Source organism: Pseudophryne corroboree, chromosome 7 (genome assembly GCF_028390025.1).
Source record: "Pseudophryne corroboree isolate aPseCor3 chromosome 7, aPseCor3.hap2, whole genome shotgun sequence".
Taxonomy (NCBI): domain Eukaryota; kingdom Metazoa; phylum Chordata; class Amphibia; order Anura; family Myobatrachidae; genus Pseudophryne; species Pseudophryne corroboree.
In genome coordinates, this window is record NC_086450.1 from 361,380,228 (window position 1) to 361,399,724 (window position 19,497).

The following is a 19,497-nucleotide window of genomic DNA, read 5'->3' on the forward strand; positions in this document are numbered from 1 at the left end:
AAAACCACGTCCTCTATCACATCTGCCGTGTGTGGTTGTTCCTCTAGCACAGCCTCGAAAGTACTGAGGTCTAAAGGATTTGAACGCTGGTCCAAAGTATTTACATTTAGGAACCTGTGTAGGCAATGGTAGGAAAACAGACTGTACCCCCGTGGCCTGAGAAATCCATTTGTCCAATTCAGTACCAAACAACATCTCGCCAGCGTAAGGCAACGCTTCTATTCCTCGTTTGGACTCTGCCTCCGCCTGCCAAGAACGCAGCCTAAGTGCACGTCGTGCCGCAACTAGTGGCCGACGTCCATAGACACTGTACATAGATACCCTGCAGATTCACGGATGTGATCAGCGAGAAGTATAAGGTGGTCTTCTTGTAGAGCCAACCTGAGCTGTGTTGCCCATGCAATTACAGCCTTATTCACCCAAACTCCCACCAAAGAAGGTCTAAGCAACACCCCTACTGCTGTATACATTGACTTTAGCATAGCTTCTAGCTTACGCTCTGATGGGTCTTTAAGCGTCGTAGCAGCTGGTACTGGAATGGTTAACTTTTTTGAAAGTTTTGACACCGAAGAATCCACAGCCGGTGGATTTTCCCATTTAGACATTATGGACTCTGTGAACGGGTAACTAGACAGAAACCGGCCTCTGTTAACTGCTTATTAAGAGAATCTGAATAAGGAAAACACACCGGAGTTCTCTGTCGTTTAGCAAATAACACCTCATCATTTGAGAGAGGTTCTTCAGTCTCTGTAAAATCTAGAACCTGACATACTGCCCTGATGAGATTATCAATGGCCGGGCTATCAGTAACCTCACTATTTGACTCCTGGTCCAATTCACCATCCTCATGTTCTTCTTGCAATATGAGGTCTGGCATTGAATCGTCAGAATGCAACATAGCTGAAACTGGTAAGTTATAAAACAAATGATAACTATTTTTCAGAATTGAGCTAGACTTGGACTTTTGTAACCCTTGCAAAGTCCTAGACATCTCCTGAGCCCCTTCTGGTTTCTCAGGAGGTATTGCCCTAGCCTCAGATCTAGCCACCTCACACTCCTTTCATAAAGTGTCCAATTCCGATTGTAAACCAGTCATTACATCCGCCAGCATTGCCCATGGAGGATCAGGGTAAGGGTTCGCATTTGGAACCGTATTTGTAAGACATACTGTGCATGTGGTAGTTCCATCAAGAAACACACTCTCACAGACCTTGCAGCTAAGCTGCTTTTTTGATTTAGCATTAGCCTTACTCATTATGTACACAGACAGACAAGTAGACAAAGGCAGACAAGTCCTACGACTCAGTAAAAACATAAATAAAGTGTGTATAAGCCCGAAGTGCAGTGCATATGGGACACAAGACATGAAACCTGTGTAGTACAGAATTCCTACTAACACCCCTGCTCCTCCGGTGGCCGAGTGTTGTAGGACAGTAAACTTCCTGCAAGAAGAAGCAGGAAGTTGAGTTAAAATGGCATCCAGCCATGTGCTTAGCAAAATATATGTATATACATGAAATACTATGAATAATAAAAAAATAAACACCTATAACAGGTACTGTTTATAACTGAAGTGACATGTAAATACAATAGATTGCCTGTATTTTGAACAGTGGATAATTTCCCCATATAAGCCTTTGTTAGCTGCAGTGCCGCTGTGGGATTAAACCCCCCTCCCCCCACGATCTACCCCCCCCCCCCTTCAGTGTGGCAGAGATCATTGCTTGCAGACCGCGGCAGCAGCAAAAACTGTCCGCGGTTTGGAAAGGAGAGGGGAGCCGCGGCAGCGTGAAAGCTGTCCGCGGCCGTGTAATACCCGGTGAGCGGCCAAGTGTGCCCAGCGGCGGCTGCTAGGAAGTCCGCGGCTGGGCTGTGGAGCGGCGCTGATAAGCGGGCGGTTGGCGTGGCTGGCAGCCAGCGCTAGGGAGGCAGTAGTATGTAATCATAATACACTTAATAGACCCCCGATGGCGGGCAGCAGCGTGAGCTGACCGCCCGTCACCCCCCCCCAATACACAGCAAGTGAGCGGCGGCAGTGAGAGCTGCTTCAATGCTCATTACCTGAAGGTGGAGTAGGCGGACGGGGCTTCTGTTCAAGCTCTGTCCAGCTCATTCTGCAGCCCCAGGCTGCAATCAGCTCAGCTAAAGTTGGTCTATGGCGGTGCTCCTCTCTTGAGCGCCGACAAGCCAATAGCTGCATGCAGCAGCACCAACAATCCCGGACCCAAGCTTCTTTATAAGCTGGGAAGGGATTGTGTATAAAAAATAAAAATGAAAAAATACAAGTAAAAAATAGAAATAAAGTGGAGAATTCTCCACGTGTGCTCTATCCCGACTGAGCACAGAAAAAACACTGAGGTACCTTTGGGAGTATGGAGGGAGTGGAAAGTTACTAATTTCAATATTTAAATGTGCCTATCCCTGTTAACGCCCCGTCCATGTCCCAAGAGTACGCCAGTAACCCCTAGTGGATGGAAAAATAAGAATTTACTCACCGGTAATTCTATTTCTCGTAGTCCGTAGTGGATGCTGGGTACTCCGTAAGGACCATGGGGAATAGACGGGCTCCGCAGGAGACTGGGCACTCTTAAAAGAAAGATTAGGTACTATATCTGGTGTGCACTGGCTCCTCCCTCTATGCCCCTCCTCCAGACCTCAGTTAGGGAAACTGTGCCTGGAAGAGCTGACATTACTAGGAAAGGATTTGGAATCCAGGGTAAGACTCATACCAGCCACACCAATCACACCGTACAACTTGTGATAACTATACCCAGTTAACAGTATGAACAACAACTGAGCCTCATTCAACAGATGGCTCATAACAATAACCCTATAGTTAAGCAGTAACTATATACATGTATTGCAGAAAGTCCGCACTTGGGACGGGCTCCCAGCATCCACTACGGACTACGAGAAATAGAATTACCGGTGAGTAAATTCTTATTTTCTCTGACGTCCTAGTGGATGCTGGGTACTCCGTAAGGACTATGGGGATTATACCAAAGCTCTCAAACAGGCGGGAGAGTGCGGATGACTCTGCAGCACCGAATGAGCAAACTCAAGGTCCTCCTCAGCCAGGGTATCAAACTTGTAGAATTTTGCAAAAGTGTTTGATCCCGACCAAGTAGCAGCTTGGCAAAGTTGTAAAGCCGAGACCCCTCAGGCAGCCGCCCAAGAAGAGCCCACCTTCCTCGTGGAATGGGCTTTTACTGATTTAGGATGCGGCAGTCCAGCCGCAGAATGTGCAAGTTGAATCGTGCTACAGATCCAGCGAGCAATAGTCTGCTTTGAAGCAGGAGCACCCAGCTTGTTGGGTGCATGCAGGATAAACAGCGAGTCAGTTTTCCTGACTCTAGCCGTCCTGGAAACATAGATTTTCAGGGCCCGGACTACGTCCAGCAACTTGGAATCCTCCAAGTCCCGAGTAGCCGCAGGCACCACAATAGGTTGGTTCAAATGAAACGCAGATACCACCTTTGGGAGAAATTGGGGACGAGTCCTCAATTCTGCCCTGTCCATATGGAAAATCAGATATGGGCTTTTACAGGACAAAGCCGCCAATTCTGACACACGCCTAGCTGAGGCCAAGGCCAACAGCATGACTACCTTCCACGTGAGATACTTCAACTCCACGGTCTGAAGTGATTTTAGGAAATCCAACACAACGTTGAGATCCCAGGTGCCACTGGAGGCACAAAAGGGGGCTGAATATGCAGCACTCCCTTAACAAACGTCTGAACTTCAGGCAGTGAAGCCAGTTCTTTTTGAAAGAAAATAGACAGGGCCGAAATCTGGACTTTAATGGACCACAATTTTAGGCCCATAGTCACTCCTGACTGTAGGGAGTGCAGGAATCGACCCAGCTGAAATTCCTCTGTTGGGGCCTTCCTGGCCTCACACCAAGCAACATATTTTCGCCATATGCGGTGATAATGTTTTGCTGTCACATCCTTCCTAGCTTTAATCAGCGTAGGAATTACTTCATCTGGAATGCACTTTTCCATTAGGATCCGGCGTTCAACCGCCATGCCGTCAAACGCAGCCGCGGTAAGTCTTGGAACAGACAGGGCCCCTGCTGTAGCAGGTCCTGTCGGAGCGGCAGAGGCCAAGGGTCCTCTGAGATCATTTATTGTAGTTCCGGGTACCAAGTTCTTCTTGGCCAATCCGGAACGATGAGTATAGTTCTTACTCCTCACTTTCTTATTATCCTCAGTACCTTTGGTATGAGAGGAAGAGGGAACACATAAACCGACTGGTACACCCACGGTGTCACTAGAGCGTCCACAGCTATCGCCTGAGGGTCCCCTGACCTGGCGCAATATCTTTTTAGCTTTTTGTTGAGGCGGGACGCCATCATGTCCACCTGTGGCCTTTCCCAACGATTTACAATCAGCTTGAAGACTTCTGGATGAAGTCCCCACTCTCCCGGGTGGAGGTCGTGCCTGCTGAGGAAGTCTGCTTCCCAGTTGTCCACTCCCGGAATGAACACCGCTGACAGTGCTAGCACGTGATTCTCCGCCCATCGAAGAATCCTTGTGGCTTCTGCCATCGCCATCCTGCTTCTTGTGCCGCCCTGTCGGTTGCATGGAACCTGCCAAAGGGAATTGCTTCGTAAGAAGCTACCATCTTTCCCAGGACTCGCGTGCAGTGATGCACCGACACCTGTTTTGGTTTCAGGAGGTCCCTGACCAGAGATGACAATTCCTGGGCTTTCTCCTCCGGAAGAAACACCTTCTTCTGTTCTGTGTCCAGAATCATGCCCAAGAACAGCAGACGCGTCGTAGGAATCAGCTGCGACTTTGGGATATTCAAAATCCAGCCGTGCTGTCGTAGCACTTCCCGAGATAGTGCTACTCCGACTAACAACTGCTCCTTGGACCTTGCCTTTATAAGGAGATCGTCCAAGTACGGGATAATTATAACGCCCTTCTTTCGAAGGAGTATCATCATTTCGGCCATTATCTTGGTAAATACCCTCGGTGCCGTGGACAGACCAAACGGCAACGTCTGGAATTGGTAATGACAGTCCTGTACCACAAACCTGAGGTACTCCTGGTGAGGTGGGTAAATGGGGACATGTAGGTAAGCATCCTTGATGTCCAGTGACACCATAAAATCCCCCTCTTCCAGGCTTGCAATAACCGCCCAGAGCGATTCCATTTTGAACTTGAACTTCCTTATATAAGTGTTCAAGGATTTCAAATTTAGAATGGGTCTCACCGAACCGTCTGGTTTCGGTACCACAAACATTGTGGAATAGTAACCCCGTCCCTGTTGAAGGAGGGGAACTTTGATTATCACCTGCTGAAGGTACAGCTTGTGAATTGCCGCCAGTACTACCTCCCTTTCCTTGGGAGCAGCTGGCAAGGCTGATTTGAGGTAACGGCGAGGGGGAGACGCCTCGAACTCCAGCTTGTATCCCTGAGATACCACTTGTAGAACCCAGAGATCCACCTGTGAGCGAACCCACTGGTCGCTGAAGTTCCGGAGACGCGCCCCCACCGCACCTGGCTCCACCTGTGGAGCCCCAGCGTCATGCGGTGGACTTAGTGGAAGCAGGGGAGGATTTTTGTTCCTGGGAACTGGCTGTCTGGTGCAGCTTTTTCCCTCTACCCCTGCCTCTGGGCAGAAAGGACGCGCCTCTGACCCGCTTGCCTTTCTGAGGCCGAAAGGACTGTACTTGATAATACGGTGCTTTCTTAGGCTGTGAGGGAACCTGAGATAAAAAAGTCGACTTCCCAGCTGTTGCTGTGGATACGAGGTCAGAGACCATCCCCAAACAATTCCTCACCCTTATAAGGCAAAACCTCCATGTGCCTTTTAGAATCAGCATCACCTGTCCACTGCCGAGTCCATAATACTCTCCTGGCAGAAATGGACATTGCATTAATTCTAGATGCCAGCCGGCAAATGTCCCTCTGTGCATCCCTCATATATAAGACGACGTCTTTAATATGCTCTATGGTTAGCAAAATAGTGTCCCTGTCAAGGGAATCAATGTTATCTGACAGGGTATCAGACCAAGCAGCTGCAGCACTACACATCCATGCTGAAGCAATTGCAGATCTCAGTATAGTACCTGAGTGTGTATACACAGACTTCAGGATAGCCTCCTGCTTTCTATCTGCAGGCTCCTTTAAGGCGGCCGTGTCCTGAGACGGCAGTGCCACCTTTTTTGATAAGCTTGTGAGCGCCTTGTCCACCCTAGGGGATGTTTCCCAACGTAACCTGTCCGTTGGCAGGAAAGGGTACGCCATTAGTAACCTCTTAGAAATCACTAATTTCTTATCTGGGGAACACCACGCTTCTTCACACAATTCATTTAACTCATCAGATGGGGGAAAAGTCACTGGCTGCTTTTTCTCCCCAAACATAATACCCTTTTTAGTGGTAACCGGGTTAATGTCAGAAATGTGCAACACATTTTTCATTGCCGTAATCATGCATCGGATGGCCCTTGTGGACTGTACATTTGTCTCATCCTCGTCTACAGTGGAGTCAGACTCCGTGTCGACATCTGTGTCTGCCATCTGAGGTAGCGGGCGTTTTTGAGCCCCTGATGGCCTCTGAGACGACTGGGCAGGCGCGGGCTGAGATGCCGGCTGTCCCAAAGCTGTTACGTCATCGAACCTTTTATGCAAGGAGTTGACACTGTCGGTTAATACCTTCCACATATCCATCCACTCTGGTGTCGGCCCCGCAGGGGGCGACATCACACTTATCGGCTCCTGCTCCGCCTCCACGTAAGCGTCCTCATCAAACATGTCGACACAGCCGTACCGACACACCGCACACACACAGGGAATGCTCTGACTGAGGACAGGACCCCACAAAGTCCTTTGGGGAGACAGAGAGAGGGTATGCCAGCACACCCCAGAGCGCTATATAACAGAGGGATTTACACTAACACAAAGTGAATTTTCCCCCAATAGCTGCTTATATCACCTTTTGCGCCTAAATTTATGTGCCCCCCCTCTCTTTTTTACCCTTCTTGTAGTGTATACTGCAGGGGAGAGCCTGGGGAGCGTCCTTCCAGCGGAGCTGTGAAGAGAAAATGGCGCCGGTGTGCTGAGGGAGATAGCCCCGCCCCCTCCGTGGCGGGCTTCTCCCGCTTTTTTAATAATGTTAATAGCGGGGGATTAGGCACATATACAGTTTATAACTGTATTATGTGCACATTTGCCAAAAGGTATACTTATTGCAGCCCAGGGCCCCCCCCCCCCCCCCTGCACCCACCAGTGACCGGAGCGTGTGGTGTGCTGTGGGAGCAATGGCGCACAGCTGCAGTGCTGTGCGCTACCTTATTGAAGACCGGAGTCTTCAGCCGCCGATTTTCTCCTGGTTCTTCCGTCTTCTGGCTCTGCAAGGGGGACGGCGGCGCGGCTCCGGGAACGGACGATCGAGGTCGGGCCCTGTGTTCGATCCCTCTGGAGCTAATGGTGTCCAGTAGCCTTAGAAGCACAAGCTAGCTGCAAGCAGGTAGGTTTGCTTCTCTCCCCTCAGTCCCTCGTAGCAGTGAGTCTGTTGCCAGCAGATCTCACTGAAAATAAAAAACCTAACAAATACTTTCTTTTCTAGTAAGCTCAGGAGAGCCCACTAGGTGCATCCAGCTCTGGCCGGGCACAGATTCTAACTGAGGTCTGGAGGAGGGGCATAGAGGGAGGAGCCAGTGCACACCAGATATAGTACCTAATCTTTCTTTTAAGAGTGCCCAGTCTCCTGCGGAGCCCGTCTATTCCCCATGGTCCTTACGGAGTACCCAGCATCCACTAGGACGTCAGAGAAAGAAAAGTAGTTAAAAACCTCGGAGGAATTTTTTCTTTTTTTATCAGGGTTTAACCAAGCCTCCCTGGCCAGGGAGTTTAATCTATAGACACAAGAAACGTTGCTGATGTCTTTGGTCGAACATTAAAGTACAACTCCTCATCTGGTTCTGTCTCCTGATCCGGTATGTAAAGGACCTCTCTTACAGCAAAAATGAGAGCCTCCAACCCATGGGACAGAGAACTGTCCTCATCCATATCATCATCATACACATCAGGCTGATCAGAATCAGACTGGAGCACCTGTGGCAGTGAGCGTTTATGTGAAACCATTAGAGGGGTTTGAGAAGCTTTCTTGGTATCTGATGCGTTAGCCATACAATCAATAGAGTACTTTAACACCTGTCTCTCCTTCATATGTGCAGCTAATTCTGAATTTACATTCTGAATCACGCTTTTAAAACTATCTAGCCAGTCAGGTGCCTGTGAGCTGGGTCCCTGTAGTGATATGGAACATTGCTCACATATGAGTGACCCCACTGAAGACGGGGTAGAGTTACAAGCAGCACACATAACCATGTCAAACATCTTACACAACTGTAATACAGCGCAGCCCAGTTTTACAGTCTGTAGCAGCGTGGGTCCTGGAGGAGCATCGTGCATGCAGCCTTGAAGATCCGCAGCGGCAGGAAATGGCGCCTTCCTGCCGCTTGTCCGGCTCTGAGAAGCCCCGCCCCTTGCAATGGCACACGGTCCCCATTATAGTTTATACTGGCTACTTAAAACAAACAGTAGAATATGCATTTTACAGTACACACAAAGCCTTGAGACAGTAAGCACTGTGGGGCAACAGCCCTGAGCCAGTTCGTCCGCAGCGGGCACCGCAGCTCCGGGCCCATGACTGCCGCCAAAACTGCACTGGGGACCCGCTAACCGGGACCCTGGTGTAACACTCACCGCACCTTGTAACTTCGGCATCTGTTAGAGGGTGGTGGCTAGCTGCTGGCGTGGGCACACATACTAACGATGTGTGATCAGTACCTCAGGAACTCAGTGCCCTTTCAGCCGGGATTACGAACCATTAACCCTCAGGAGGTTGGTTCGGTCCCCCCTCTAAGTCCCACGACGCTGGTAGCCCTGGTTGCCAACCAGAGCTACCTGAAACTAATAAAATAAAAATAAAGGAAAATCTCTGGAGCTCCAGAGAAATGCACCTGGCTCCTTGGGCACATTTTTCTAAACCGAGTCAGGTAGGAGGGGCATAGAGGGGAGGAGCCAGCACACACATACACACACTAAAAGGTTTTCAAGTGCCAGGCTCCAGTGGAACCGATCTATACCCCATGGTACTGAAGTACAGAACCCCAGTATCCACTAGGACGCAAGAGAAAATATAGAAACACAAAATTTGACGGCAGAGAAGAACCATTTGACCCACCCAGTCTACCCAATAATACAGTCTACCAATGCCGGTGATAAGCAGCAAGATCGGCCAATCTGCGACTGATTAATACGCAGTAGAATAAAAAGACAATTGAATCATGATGTATTAGGCACACCTGAGCATAGAACACCTTTGTCAAAGGCAGCTCATAGTTTGTCCTTCTACTATTCTGAGATCTTGTGAATTTTTGACATACTGCATTTCATTTCTAGATAAAATAGCATCATTGGTTATATATATATATATATATATATATATATATATATACACATATACACACACATATATATATATATATATATATATGCCTATATATATTCCAATGTAAATGTCTGCACTCACAGCAATATTGCAGTCACCAATGGCGTGCTCCTCAAGGAGGCCTGCATAGGACATCCACATATACCAGGTTATCTTCAAGACCCAAATGAGGATCTCAAATAGAGGGCACTCACCGATCTATAGCCATTGATAAAATTTATTAGTGCATTGAAGTCATCACATACATGTCGACGTTTCGGTTCCAATGAGCCTTTTTCAAGACCGCATCAGGAGACATCTGCTCAGCTCGCCAGAAAACGCCAAACTGTATGCTGTTTTCTAGCGTGCTGAGCAGATGTCTCCTGGCTATAGATCGGTGAGTGCCCTCTATTTGAGATCCTCATTTGGGTCTTGAAGATAACTTTATATATATATATACACACTAGGTGATTCATCGCGCCCTACGGGCGCTCTTCACACCGTCGTAAGGGGCTACGCCCCAGTAAACTGGACAGAAAAGTGAAGGAGTAGAATAGTAGATGGTGAAGTTGTGGTGGAATGGTTGGTTTGTTTGTGGGTAGATGTAGTATGAAAAAAGGGAATGTGATGGTGAATGGGGTGCAGGCTTTTGTGAGTGGGTGAGCAGTGTGTATAGGGGAGGCTGGTAAGATTGTAGGTGTCAATGTTATGTATAGTAAAGATGGTTGTTCAAGGCAAGTATGTGAAGATATGGTTTACATGTTAAAAATTTGAGTGAAAACAACATTTTGAAGTTATATCCCCCCCCCCCCCGCCCCCCCTCCAACAAAATCAGGCTTACTCCGAAGGTGGGGGGAGGGGATGTGCTACAGGTGGTTGGGGGTGCAGGGGTGGATGAGTGGTGGGTGATGGTGGAGGGGTGGGGGTGCTGGCAGATATACTGCTGTGTGACTGATGGTGTTGGGGGAGGGGGGTGCATGGGGAGCGTGGCTTGTGGTGGCTGAAAGGATTTAACTTGGCCCCCTTTCCTGCACATTACCAGGCATGAGGTTATATCCCCCCCCGCCCCCACACAAAATCATGGCTTAATGTGAAGGTGGGGGGAGGGGGTGTGCTACAGGTGATTGGGGGTGGTGGTGCAGGGGTGGATGAGTGCTGGGTGATGGTGGATTGCCCGATGTCGGCCGCAGGCAGAGCGGGGCGGGAGGCGCGGGTGACTGAGGTGGCGCTGCCTTGACTTCCGCTGTGGTGTGTGGCGCCTCCGTGACACAGGGTGAGCGCTCTGTGCGTCTCGGTGACGGGGCTGCTGAAGGGCGCTGGAAGTGAGTGAGGCTGCTGTGCGGGGGTGCTCCGTAAGTGCAGTGCGGCCGTGAGGTATTTGTACGGCGCGGCACCTGCGTGTGCTGAGGGTGACGGGGCTGCTGAAGGGGGGTGGATGTGAAGGAGGCTGCTGTGCAGTGTGGTCGTGGAGTGACATGGTAAGGGGGGGCTAGCGGCGGCCTTGGTAGCGGGTGTGTGGTGGGTAAGGTGGGTGTAGTAGGTGGTGGTGGGTGGTGAGGGTGTGTGGGTGTCTGTTTGCTTACCTGCCAGTGTGGGCCGTCAGTTAGAATGGAGTGTCTCCTGGTGGTCCCTTCTCCTATAGTGTGTCATGTGGTGTGCTGACACAGATAGGGCAGGGTCTGTGACTCCACCCAGCGTTATATATACACACACATACACACACACACATATACAAACATATTTTTGGAAATATATATCCAGAAATATACACACATCCATATAGATATACACATATACCCCTATATATATATATATATATATATATATATATATATACACACACACACACACACACACATCTTTACAGGTAACCTAGCCTTACAGTGCTCAGCAGTCCTGAAAATCACTGACCCCCTCACAGGCTTAATAGCCTGAGCTGTTTGCTGCCTTAAACGCAGCTTAGTTATGGGGCCTCCCTGTGGGCATTACTCACCCCCCCCCCCTCTCCCCGCGATCTCCCTTCTCAGAGACGGACCGCGGCTGCCGTGAGAGCTCTCTGCGGTCAGCCTTTCACCTCTCCCCCCTCTGCATACAAAGCCGCCGTTCGCGGCTCCGGAGCTCTGGCGGGTAGCGGCTAGCAGAAGCTAACCGCGGGAGGGAGGGGGGAAGCGGCGTCCGGGGACTGGGGAGCGCAGGTATGGGAGCGGGCGGGCGGGAAGCGGCTGCAGCTTGGCGCCCAGTGGCGGCTGCTGTGCAGTCCGCGGCTGGGCAGTGGAATACAGCCAGTGAATAGCGGCTTGGCGCCCAGCGGCGGCTGTCCGTGGCTGGGCAGGCAGGAGGTGTTGTGAACTTTGTCCACTTGCTTGGCTGCTGAAGGGGGGTGGATGTGAAGGAGGCTGCTGTGCAGTGTGGTCGTGGAGTGAGATGGTAAGGGGGGGCTAGCGGCGGCCTTGGTAGCGGGTGTGTGGTGGGTAAGGTGGGTGTAGTAGGTGGTGGTGGGTGGTGAGGGTGTGTGGGTGTCTGTTTGCTTACCTGCCAGTGTGGGCCGTCAGTTAGAATGGATTGTCTCCTGGTGGTCCCTTCTCCTATAGTGTGTCATGTGGTGTGCTGACACAGATAGGGCAGGGTCTGTGACTCCACCCAGCGTTAGAAGTGCAGCCACAGAGTCACAGGGCTAATATATAGGAGATATATATACACACACACACACACACACACACATATATATATACACATATATATATATATATATATATATATATATATAGAGTCGTAGTTCCAGTTTCCTGGGGGGCACTCTCCTTCAAAAATCGAGTCCAATCGTATTCTCTTAGATCATAATCGGCTTTATTGGGTCGACGTTTCGGCTCAACAAGCAGAGCCTTTATCAAGACAAGCCTTACATATTTTCATATTGCCAAATAGTCATAACTAGGATGAAATAACTCAACAGTATAACACTGTAATAGGACAGACGACCAAGTCGGCATATAAGCCTTCACACATAATTCCAGAAAAGTAATCCATTCAAGGACGCATCAGTCAATAAGCCCTCACTGGAGGCTAAAGGTGAACGTCCATTCAGTGTGACTGTATATATATATATATATATATATATAGATATATATATGTTACATAGCACAAGGAAGCATCATACAAGGATGTACGCCATGATAAAAAAACATGTCACGTCCCCCTTTTTCAGTCACATATAAAGAATATTTTGCCCAAGTTTATATTGCATCCCACAACAAGACAATGACGCCACAGTACATACAAATAAATAATCACTTCCCTCGGACATAGGCATATACCGCTACATAAAACCAATTTGCCCCCTTATTATATTATGATTGCACAGTTTTTGGCTAGAGACTAGCCATGCAGGAGAAGTCTGTATTTTCGGAGCAAGCTATTTAAAAGGATTGTTGCTTTAACAGGGGAAAGCTTCTAATCTGCGCCGGAAGAACATTTCTAAACAAGGGCCGACCTTCAGTGCTCATTTCTCATTTCTAACTCCTTACGCCACAGTTTTGCTGAGGAATGAGAGAGGAGGGTGCAGCCTTTTCAGCAGAAACCAGGAGCCAAGTGGTCATGCTGACATAGAGTAAGAAGAGAGGGGACACTCAGTGGGGCACTTGCAAGCTTATTATAGGGCAGTATTGCAAGGCATACAACAAGAAAGCACACGGCTTTTTCAGGGGTTAAAGAGCTTAACAGTAGTGACACCATGGATCTATATTATGTGCACGTAGTGTCCAACACATTCTAATTCTATTCTGTCTTCCAAAACATCTGCCATCGAAATATTCTTGTAAAATATTGATCTTAAGGGGGAAGGAAACAATGATTTGGCTTTGTGGCTCTTTTCGACTGCAAGGGCTCCGGAACGTGAGTGATACTATGCTGTGATTATGGAGCTTTAAACCCCCTCCCCACTACACATGGAGGGCGGTCTGTGCAGGTAAAAAAAAGCAAGTTACATGACGGATAAATGAACTAATCCTGAAAAAATACAAAAGCTGATCACTAACTATATGGCGTTTGTGTACATGAGCCTTAAGAGTGGTATAATCATGTCTGGGCTTGCTCACTGGCAGACCACAGGCCGCTGGTGGAACAAAACATTTTATTTTATGACCGTAACTCACTTTTTGTGTGACCCGGTAGGCGTGCTCTATGAGTGACGTTGCCTAGAATGCCAGGGCGGGGCCCGGCATACACACTGAGCGATATGAAGTCCATATTGCCCAGTGATAACACGCAGCGGCCGGGCCGTGCAGGAAGCTCCTGGACGACAGTCCAGATTGAGCTGCCTGCACAGCCGACAGCGAGACCAGCAGGGCCGCACATCGCTCGTCGCTGGCGGCATACATACTTGCCGAGAAAATGAGACGTCGCTTAGAAAGGGGGAAAATGAGCGACGTCGCTCATTTTTTCGTCAAGTGTGTATGCACCTTTACAGTCAAAATAGTGTAAATAGGAATATTAAAGCAAAACAAACAAAAAGTCACTTTTATAAGACAAAAAAGCAATTTTGTGAACATAGCAATAGGATTTAAATAGGATTCAGGTCCGCACACTTCTCAATACAAGACCCTTGGCTGGAGCAATAGGCAGTCCCCTGTACTCTGGGGGTGTGCAGAACTACATCCCTCATAACGCTTGGTAAAGTGCTAATTACTGCCTGTCAGAGCACCAGAGGGTGGAACCAAGGATAAGCTAAAAAGTAACAATTTGCCCAACACTTAATTAAGTTCCCAAGAGTAACAGATGAGGAGCATATAAAAATATACTATATCAACCTTCAGTGTGGCAGAAGTCTCACTAGGCAGAAGATATCATCGCAGGAACAGAAACATGCACAAAATAAAGGTTATAGGATGATACTCACCATCAATCATAAAACACACGGAGGCACTCATGGCCTGAAATGAATAAATGACATCTTGTTTAGTATTCATGGAACTATCATCATGTCCCCTTCTGCCAAACCATCTGTTACTCTGGCCAGATGCACCGAAACAATTCAATCTTCATTATGTATAACACCATTAGGGGAATCTGTTGTGCTTTCTAATTTTATCATGTGAAACAAAAGTTTCGGAGATCCCCAGGAGGCTGCCTCCTCTTTCATACTTATTGTCTAGACCAGTGGTTCTCAAACTTTTTTGCGCCCTAGAGTATCAGAATTTTTGTCACGGCAACCCTAGGCCAAAAGATTCTTATTGATAAATTTAGAAAAAAATATTACATGAATTGAATTGTGTTTGTCATCCTTAGGCTTAGTTATGTTGTGAGGGACTTGATTCACTTCTATTTGTCCACATATTTGATGATTGGCAGCCACCAGCTCTTATTTTGCCTATTACATTAGACCCCAAATAATTTGAATTGGTCCTGAACCACAAATCCAAGGCACCCCTGCAAGTGTCCTGAGGCACCCCAGGGTGCCACGGCACATAATTTGAGAACCACTGGTCTAGACAGTAATGTCACTCGGTCCAAACTGAACTCTGACATACAGCTGTACACTGTCATTCTACACTTGGTCACTGTGTAACCCTACAGGGAGCAGACTTAGTCATGGGCATAGGGTTAGGGACACCTAGTTTGCACATCAACTGATTGGCATTCACATATCATAAACAAAGTGCTCATTTGATGCTCATTAATATTATCCTAGAATCTTTTACCAATACACTGTGCAATAGAAATGAGTAAGGTTTGGTTTCCATTTTCTAAGAAAAGGTATTTATTTTTCAAAATGAAATAGAAGTAATGGGAACGGGACCCTCATGGGTTGGTGGCTAATCTCCACCACCAAAGCAAAGAGCGAACTAGATTTTAAGTCCTGAATAGTTTGAAAGTAAATTAACTGCATGGATGGCCAAAGAGACAGACAAGTCCCAGCAAACATTAAAAATGATTGACAGCCCAAACATTCAACCAGTCTCAGGCCACCATACCCGGCTGCCAGCTAGGGTGAATCACCTGTTAAACAGCTGATCGGACTGCATATTTTTCATGAACTGCAGGGATCTGATAACTACTAGTTGTACATTTGCAGGAATACAAAATATTTATACGTGGTCTTAACCTTTATTTTTTGCATTTTCAATGTTTCAATCCATGCAAGAACATCCATCAGAACTGCTCCAAACAAGACCCTGCTTTTACTTTACCAATGCGGAGACTAAGGATAGCACGTCAGCAGGAAGAATGTCCATAAGGTGATGGGTAAGGTACAACACAACATTCACACGGATTCTTAAAGTGGGTATGAAATGACACTGTAATTATATAGTTATGCTATCCCAGGGAAAGGGCTATTTAGTTGTGGCCTAAAATAACCATCACAATTCAGCCTACCAAGTAGTATGGTTAGAGCACATGGCTATTTGAGCGGTGTCTGCAGTACAGGAAGGGAGAATAGGGATCTGCCTAAATGGGAACCTTTGACACTGATCTGTGAGCTTACATGTTTGCTCAAACTATGAACCAGCTGCTGTTAAAATAAATGTCCTAGCATGCTTTACTAGCTGATAGGTGGGAGGGTATGCTGGGACTTGTAGTTTCACTGCTGCTGGAGAGCAACAGGTTAGCCAGGCCTGGCCTACACACTCCAACACTCACAAAGTGGCTCATGTGTCAGTAATGTCACCACGTCCTAGTGAATTAATAAGCTGCATTTCCCTAATTATTGATGAGTTCTATTTAAAAATTGTAAAACAAAGTTATGGGAGGTCCCCAATGGTTGAACATTTTATGAAATGATTATGGACTCCTTGCATCATACATTTCTTTCTGAACTGAATCTCTATGAACCTCCAGAACCTGGACAGCAGGGACGATGTATCACCTTGTAAACTATCAGATAAAGCTCCTCGTACTTGTCCTCTGTATTAACGAAGATTTTGGGAAATCTAAATTTTGCTTCAGGATCGTTGAGGTTCAAAGGCCCAGTGAGGAACCTAAAGAGAAACATTCAAATGAGAAGTTTCCTGTGAGAGAAGATCAGCTTTACATATTACAACTTCAAAATAGATTTCCTTTCACAGCGATATAACAATTACACTATGACAATAGTTCTCTTAAAGCCGCCTCTTCAAGATCCACTCTTTATCATTTGTAATTTGATGCACGTACATAGGAACAAATGATGGATTACAATATGGATTTGCTATATTCCCCACATTTGTTACACAAGAGCTTTTAGTAATGACTAAATACAGTATATTCATGGACAACAATACTATCTGCAGTTCATAAGAAGATGCTGTTCAACCTACTAAATAGTACACATATTTATTAACAGTTTCTTACATAGCGCACCAAATTCCGCTCTGCTTTACAATTGGAAACAACAGTGATAAAACAGAACTGAGTAATAACAGACAGTCATAGAGGTAGGAAGGGGATGGCATTGGGATCCCGGTGGTCAGAAGATAGACAGAGTCATCCAGATGTGCAGAATCCATACACCTGCCTAGTATAATAACCGTAGCCCTCTGAACCCCCCTAACACTCCCTGCCTGCAGCCTAACACTCTCTTTTTAGTCCCTAACCTCCCTCCCCAGCATACTGATGATCGGGATACTGGCACCGGCATTGTAACTGATGTCAGGATACCAGCGTCTGTGCTGACCAATGATGGGACATATAGTGACATCTATAAAACCAGTGCCTGGTGCAGAGTCGCTATCATTGGGTTCAGCAGAGAGCCACACAAGGGGCTCCTAAAGATTGCTGTGAGCGAGGGGCTTAGTTCTCACACTAGGAGGAAAAGCTGCCGGAAGCAGTCTGTTACAACCAGCCAAACTACTCCCAGCCCTCTAATTTATATGTATCATAAGACAGGTAACTTCCTGGGTGACACAATGAATGAATGGGTAAAACGGGCACATCATACTGAGAGATAAGGAGTGCTGCCTTACAGTAGTCACCAGAGATTATAAATCCACAATATGTCAGCCGCTGCTTGCTCACATACTAGTAACCAGACTGTGTTTGTACAAGAGCCACCAGAGTGGGCTGTATAATGTTCGACTGACAAATGGCTTTGCATTATACCCAACAACGACTCAGTTTTGTAAGTGCCAATCAAATGGGCTTTGTATACTATCCACCATAACTGGCATACACGTTGATAGCTGCCACTATAATGGGCACTGCTCAGTACACAGGCCCTCATTCCAAGTTGATTGCTCGCTAGCTACTTTTAGCAGCTGTGCAAACGCATAGTCGCTGCCCACGGCGGGAGTGTATTTTCGCTTTGCAAGAGTGCGAACACCTGTGCAGCCGAGCGGTACAAAATCATTTTGTGCAAAACAAGACCAGCCCTGTAGTCACTTATTATGTGCGATGATTGCTGCGACAAAGGTCCCGGAATTGACGTCAGATACCCACCCTGCAAACGCCTGGACACGCCTGCGTTTTTCCTAACACACCCAGAAAACGGTCAGCTGACACCCATAAACGCCCTCTTCCTGTCAATCTCCTTGCGATCGGCTGTGCGAATGGAATCGTCGCTAGAAGCAATGCAAAACAACAATGCTCTTTGTACCTGTACGCCGCGCGTGCGCATTGCGGCCCATATGCATGTGTAGTTTTGCAGTTTTTTTAAATGATCGCTACGCAGCGAACAACGGCAGCTAGCGATCAACTCGGAACGAGGGGAACAAGACGCCAGAGAAAAGACTTATGTAGTCATAGAAAGGAGAGGTGAGATGGGAAGGGACAATGTGTATCAAGCTGTAGGGGGAGTCAAGATATTTGTGACCATGGCACATAGAACAGTTGTCTATGTCTAGGCTACAGATGCACTTTCATAGAGAGCAGGTGTTGAGGATAAGCTGCACAGGGTAAAAGAATGTGCAGAAGTAAATCGAGAAGTTAATGAAGTAAATTATTTTTTTTCTTCTTAAATAATCGTTATGGTAGACTTACCGTTGATAACTCTATTTCTCCTAAGTCCACAGGATAACATTAGGATATGAGGTAGCGACAGCGGATTGGCACCAAACGATCAAAGCTTTTGGCCTCCCAGAATGCAACGGGCTCGGCAGGAGCATCAAAGAGAGCCTTAATCAGACGAGAAGAACACACATGCACACCCTTCCGTACAAGAAGAAAGAGGTTAGTAAGTGCAAGGATCCTATAATCAGGTGCGTCAGGGTGGGATACCTTTGGATTCTGTGGACTTAGGAGAAATACCATTATCAACGGTAAGTCTACCATAACGATTATTTCTCCTGCAAGGTCCACAGGTTATCCACAGGATAACATTGGGATGTCACAAAGCAATTTAGTGGTGGGGATGCTCCTGATTGGACAGAAAACAGACAAACTCCTCTTCACTTAACATCTATATCCAAAAAAACAGCAATAATAAGAATTTACTTACCGATAATTCTATTTCTCGGAGTCCGTAGTGGATGCTGGGGTTCCTGAAAGGACCATGGGGGGGGTAGCGGCTCCGCAGGAGACAGGGCACAAAAGTAAAGCTTTTACAGGTCAGGTGGTGTGTACTGGCTCCTCCCCCTATGACCCTCCTCCAGACTCCAGTTAGGTACTGTGCCCGGACGAGCGTACACAATAAGGGAGGATTTTGAATCCCGGGTAAGACTCATACCAGCCACACCAATCACACCGTACAACTTGTGATCTAAACCCAGTTAACAGTATGATAACAGAGGAGCCTCTGAAAGATGGCTTCCTAAACAATAACCCGAATTAGTTAACAATAACTATGTACAAGTATTGCAGATAATCCGCACTTGGGATGGGCGCCCAGCATCCACTACGGACTCCGAGAAATAGAATTATCGGTAAGTAAATTCTTATTTTCTCTATCGTCCTAAGTGGATGCTGGGGTTCCTGAAAGGACCATGGGGATTATACCAAAGCTCCCAAACGGGCGGGAGAGTGCGGATGACTCTGCAGCACCGAATGAGAGAACTCCAGGTCCTCCTTTGCCAGGGTATCAAATTTGTAAAAATTTACAAACGTGTTCTCCCCTGACCACGTAGCTGCTCGGCAGAGTTGTAA

The 19,497-nt window shown here is 47.4% G+C and overlaps 1 protein-coding gene across 7 annotated transcripts in view; it reads right to left on the reverse strand.

Annotated features, from left to right (window-relative positions):
- CCZ1 (CCZ1 homolog, vacuolar protein trafficking and biogenesis associated) overlaps positions 1-19,497 on the reverse strand; it is a 185,200-nt gene that overhangs the window by 24,915 nt on the left and 140,788 nt on the right. For all 7 annotated transcript variants that reach the window (XM_063934490.1, XM_063934487.1, XM_063934485.1 and 4 more), the window contains exons 11-12: positions 16,310-16,421; positions 14,342-14,375 (exon numbers count right to left, since the gene is read on the reverse strand). In XM_063934490.1, the coding sequence (XP_063790560.1) occupies positions 14,342-14,375; positions 16,310-16,421 (146 nt within the window). The remainder of the gene's footprint in view (positions 1-14,341; positions 14,376-16,309; positions 16,422-19,497) is intronic.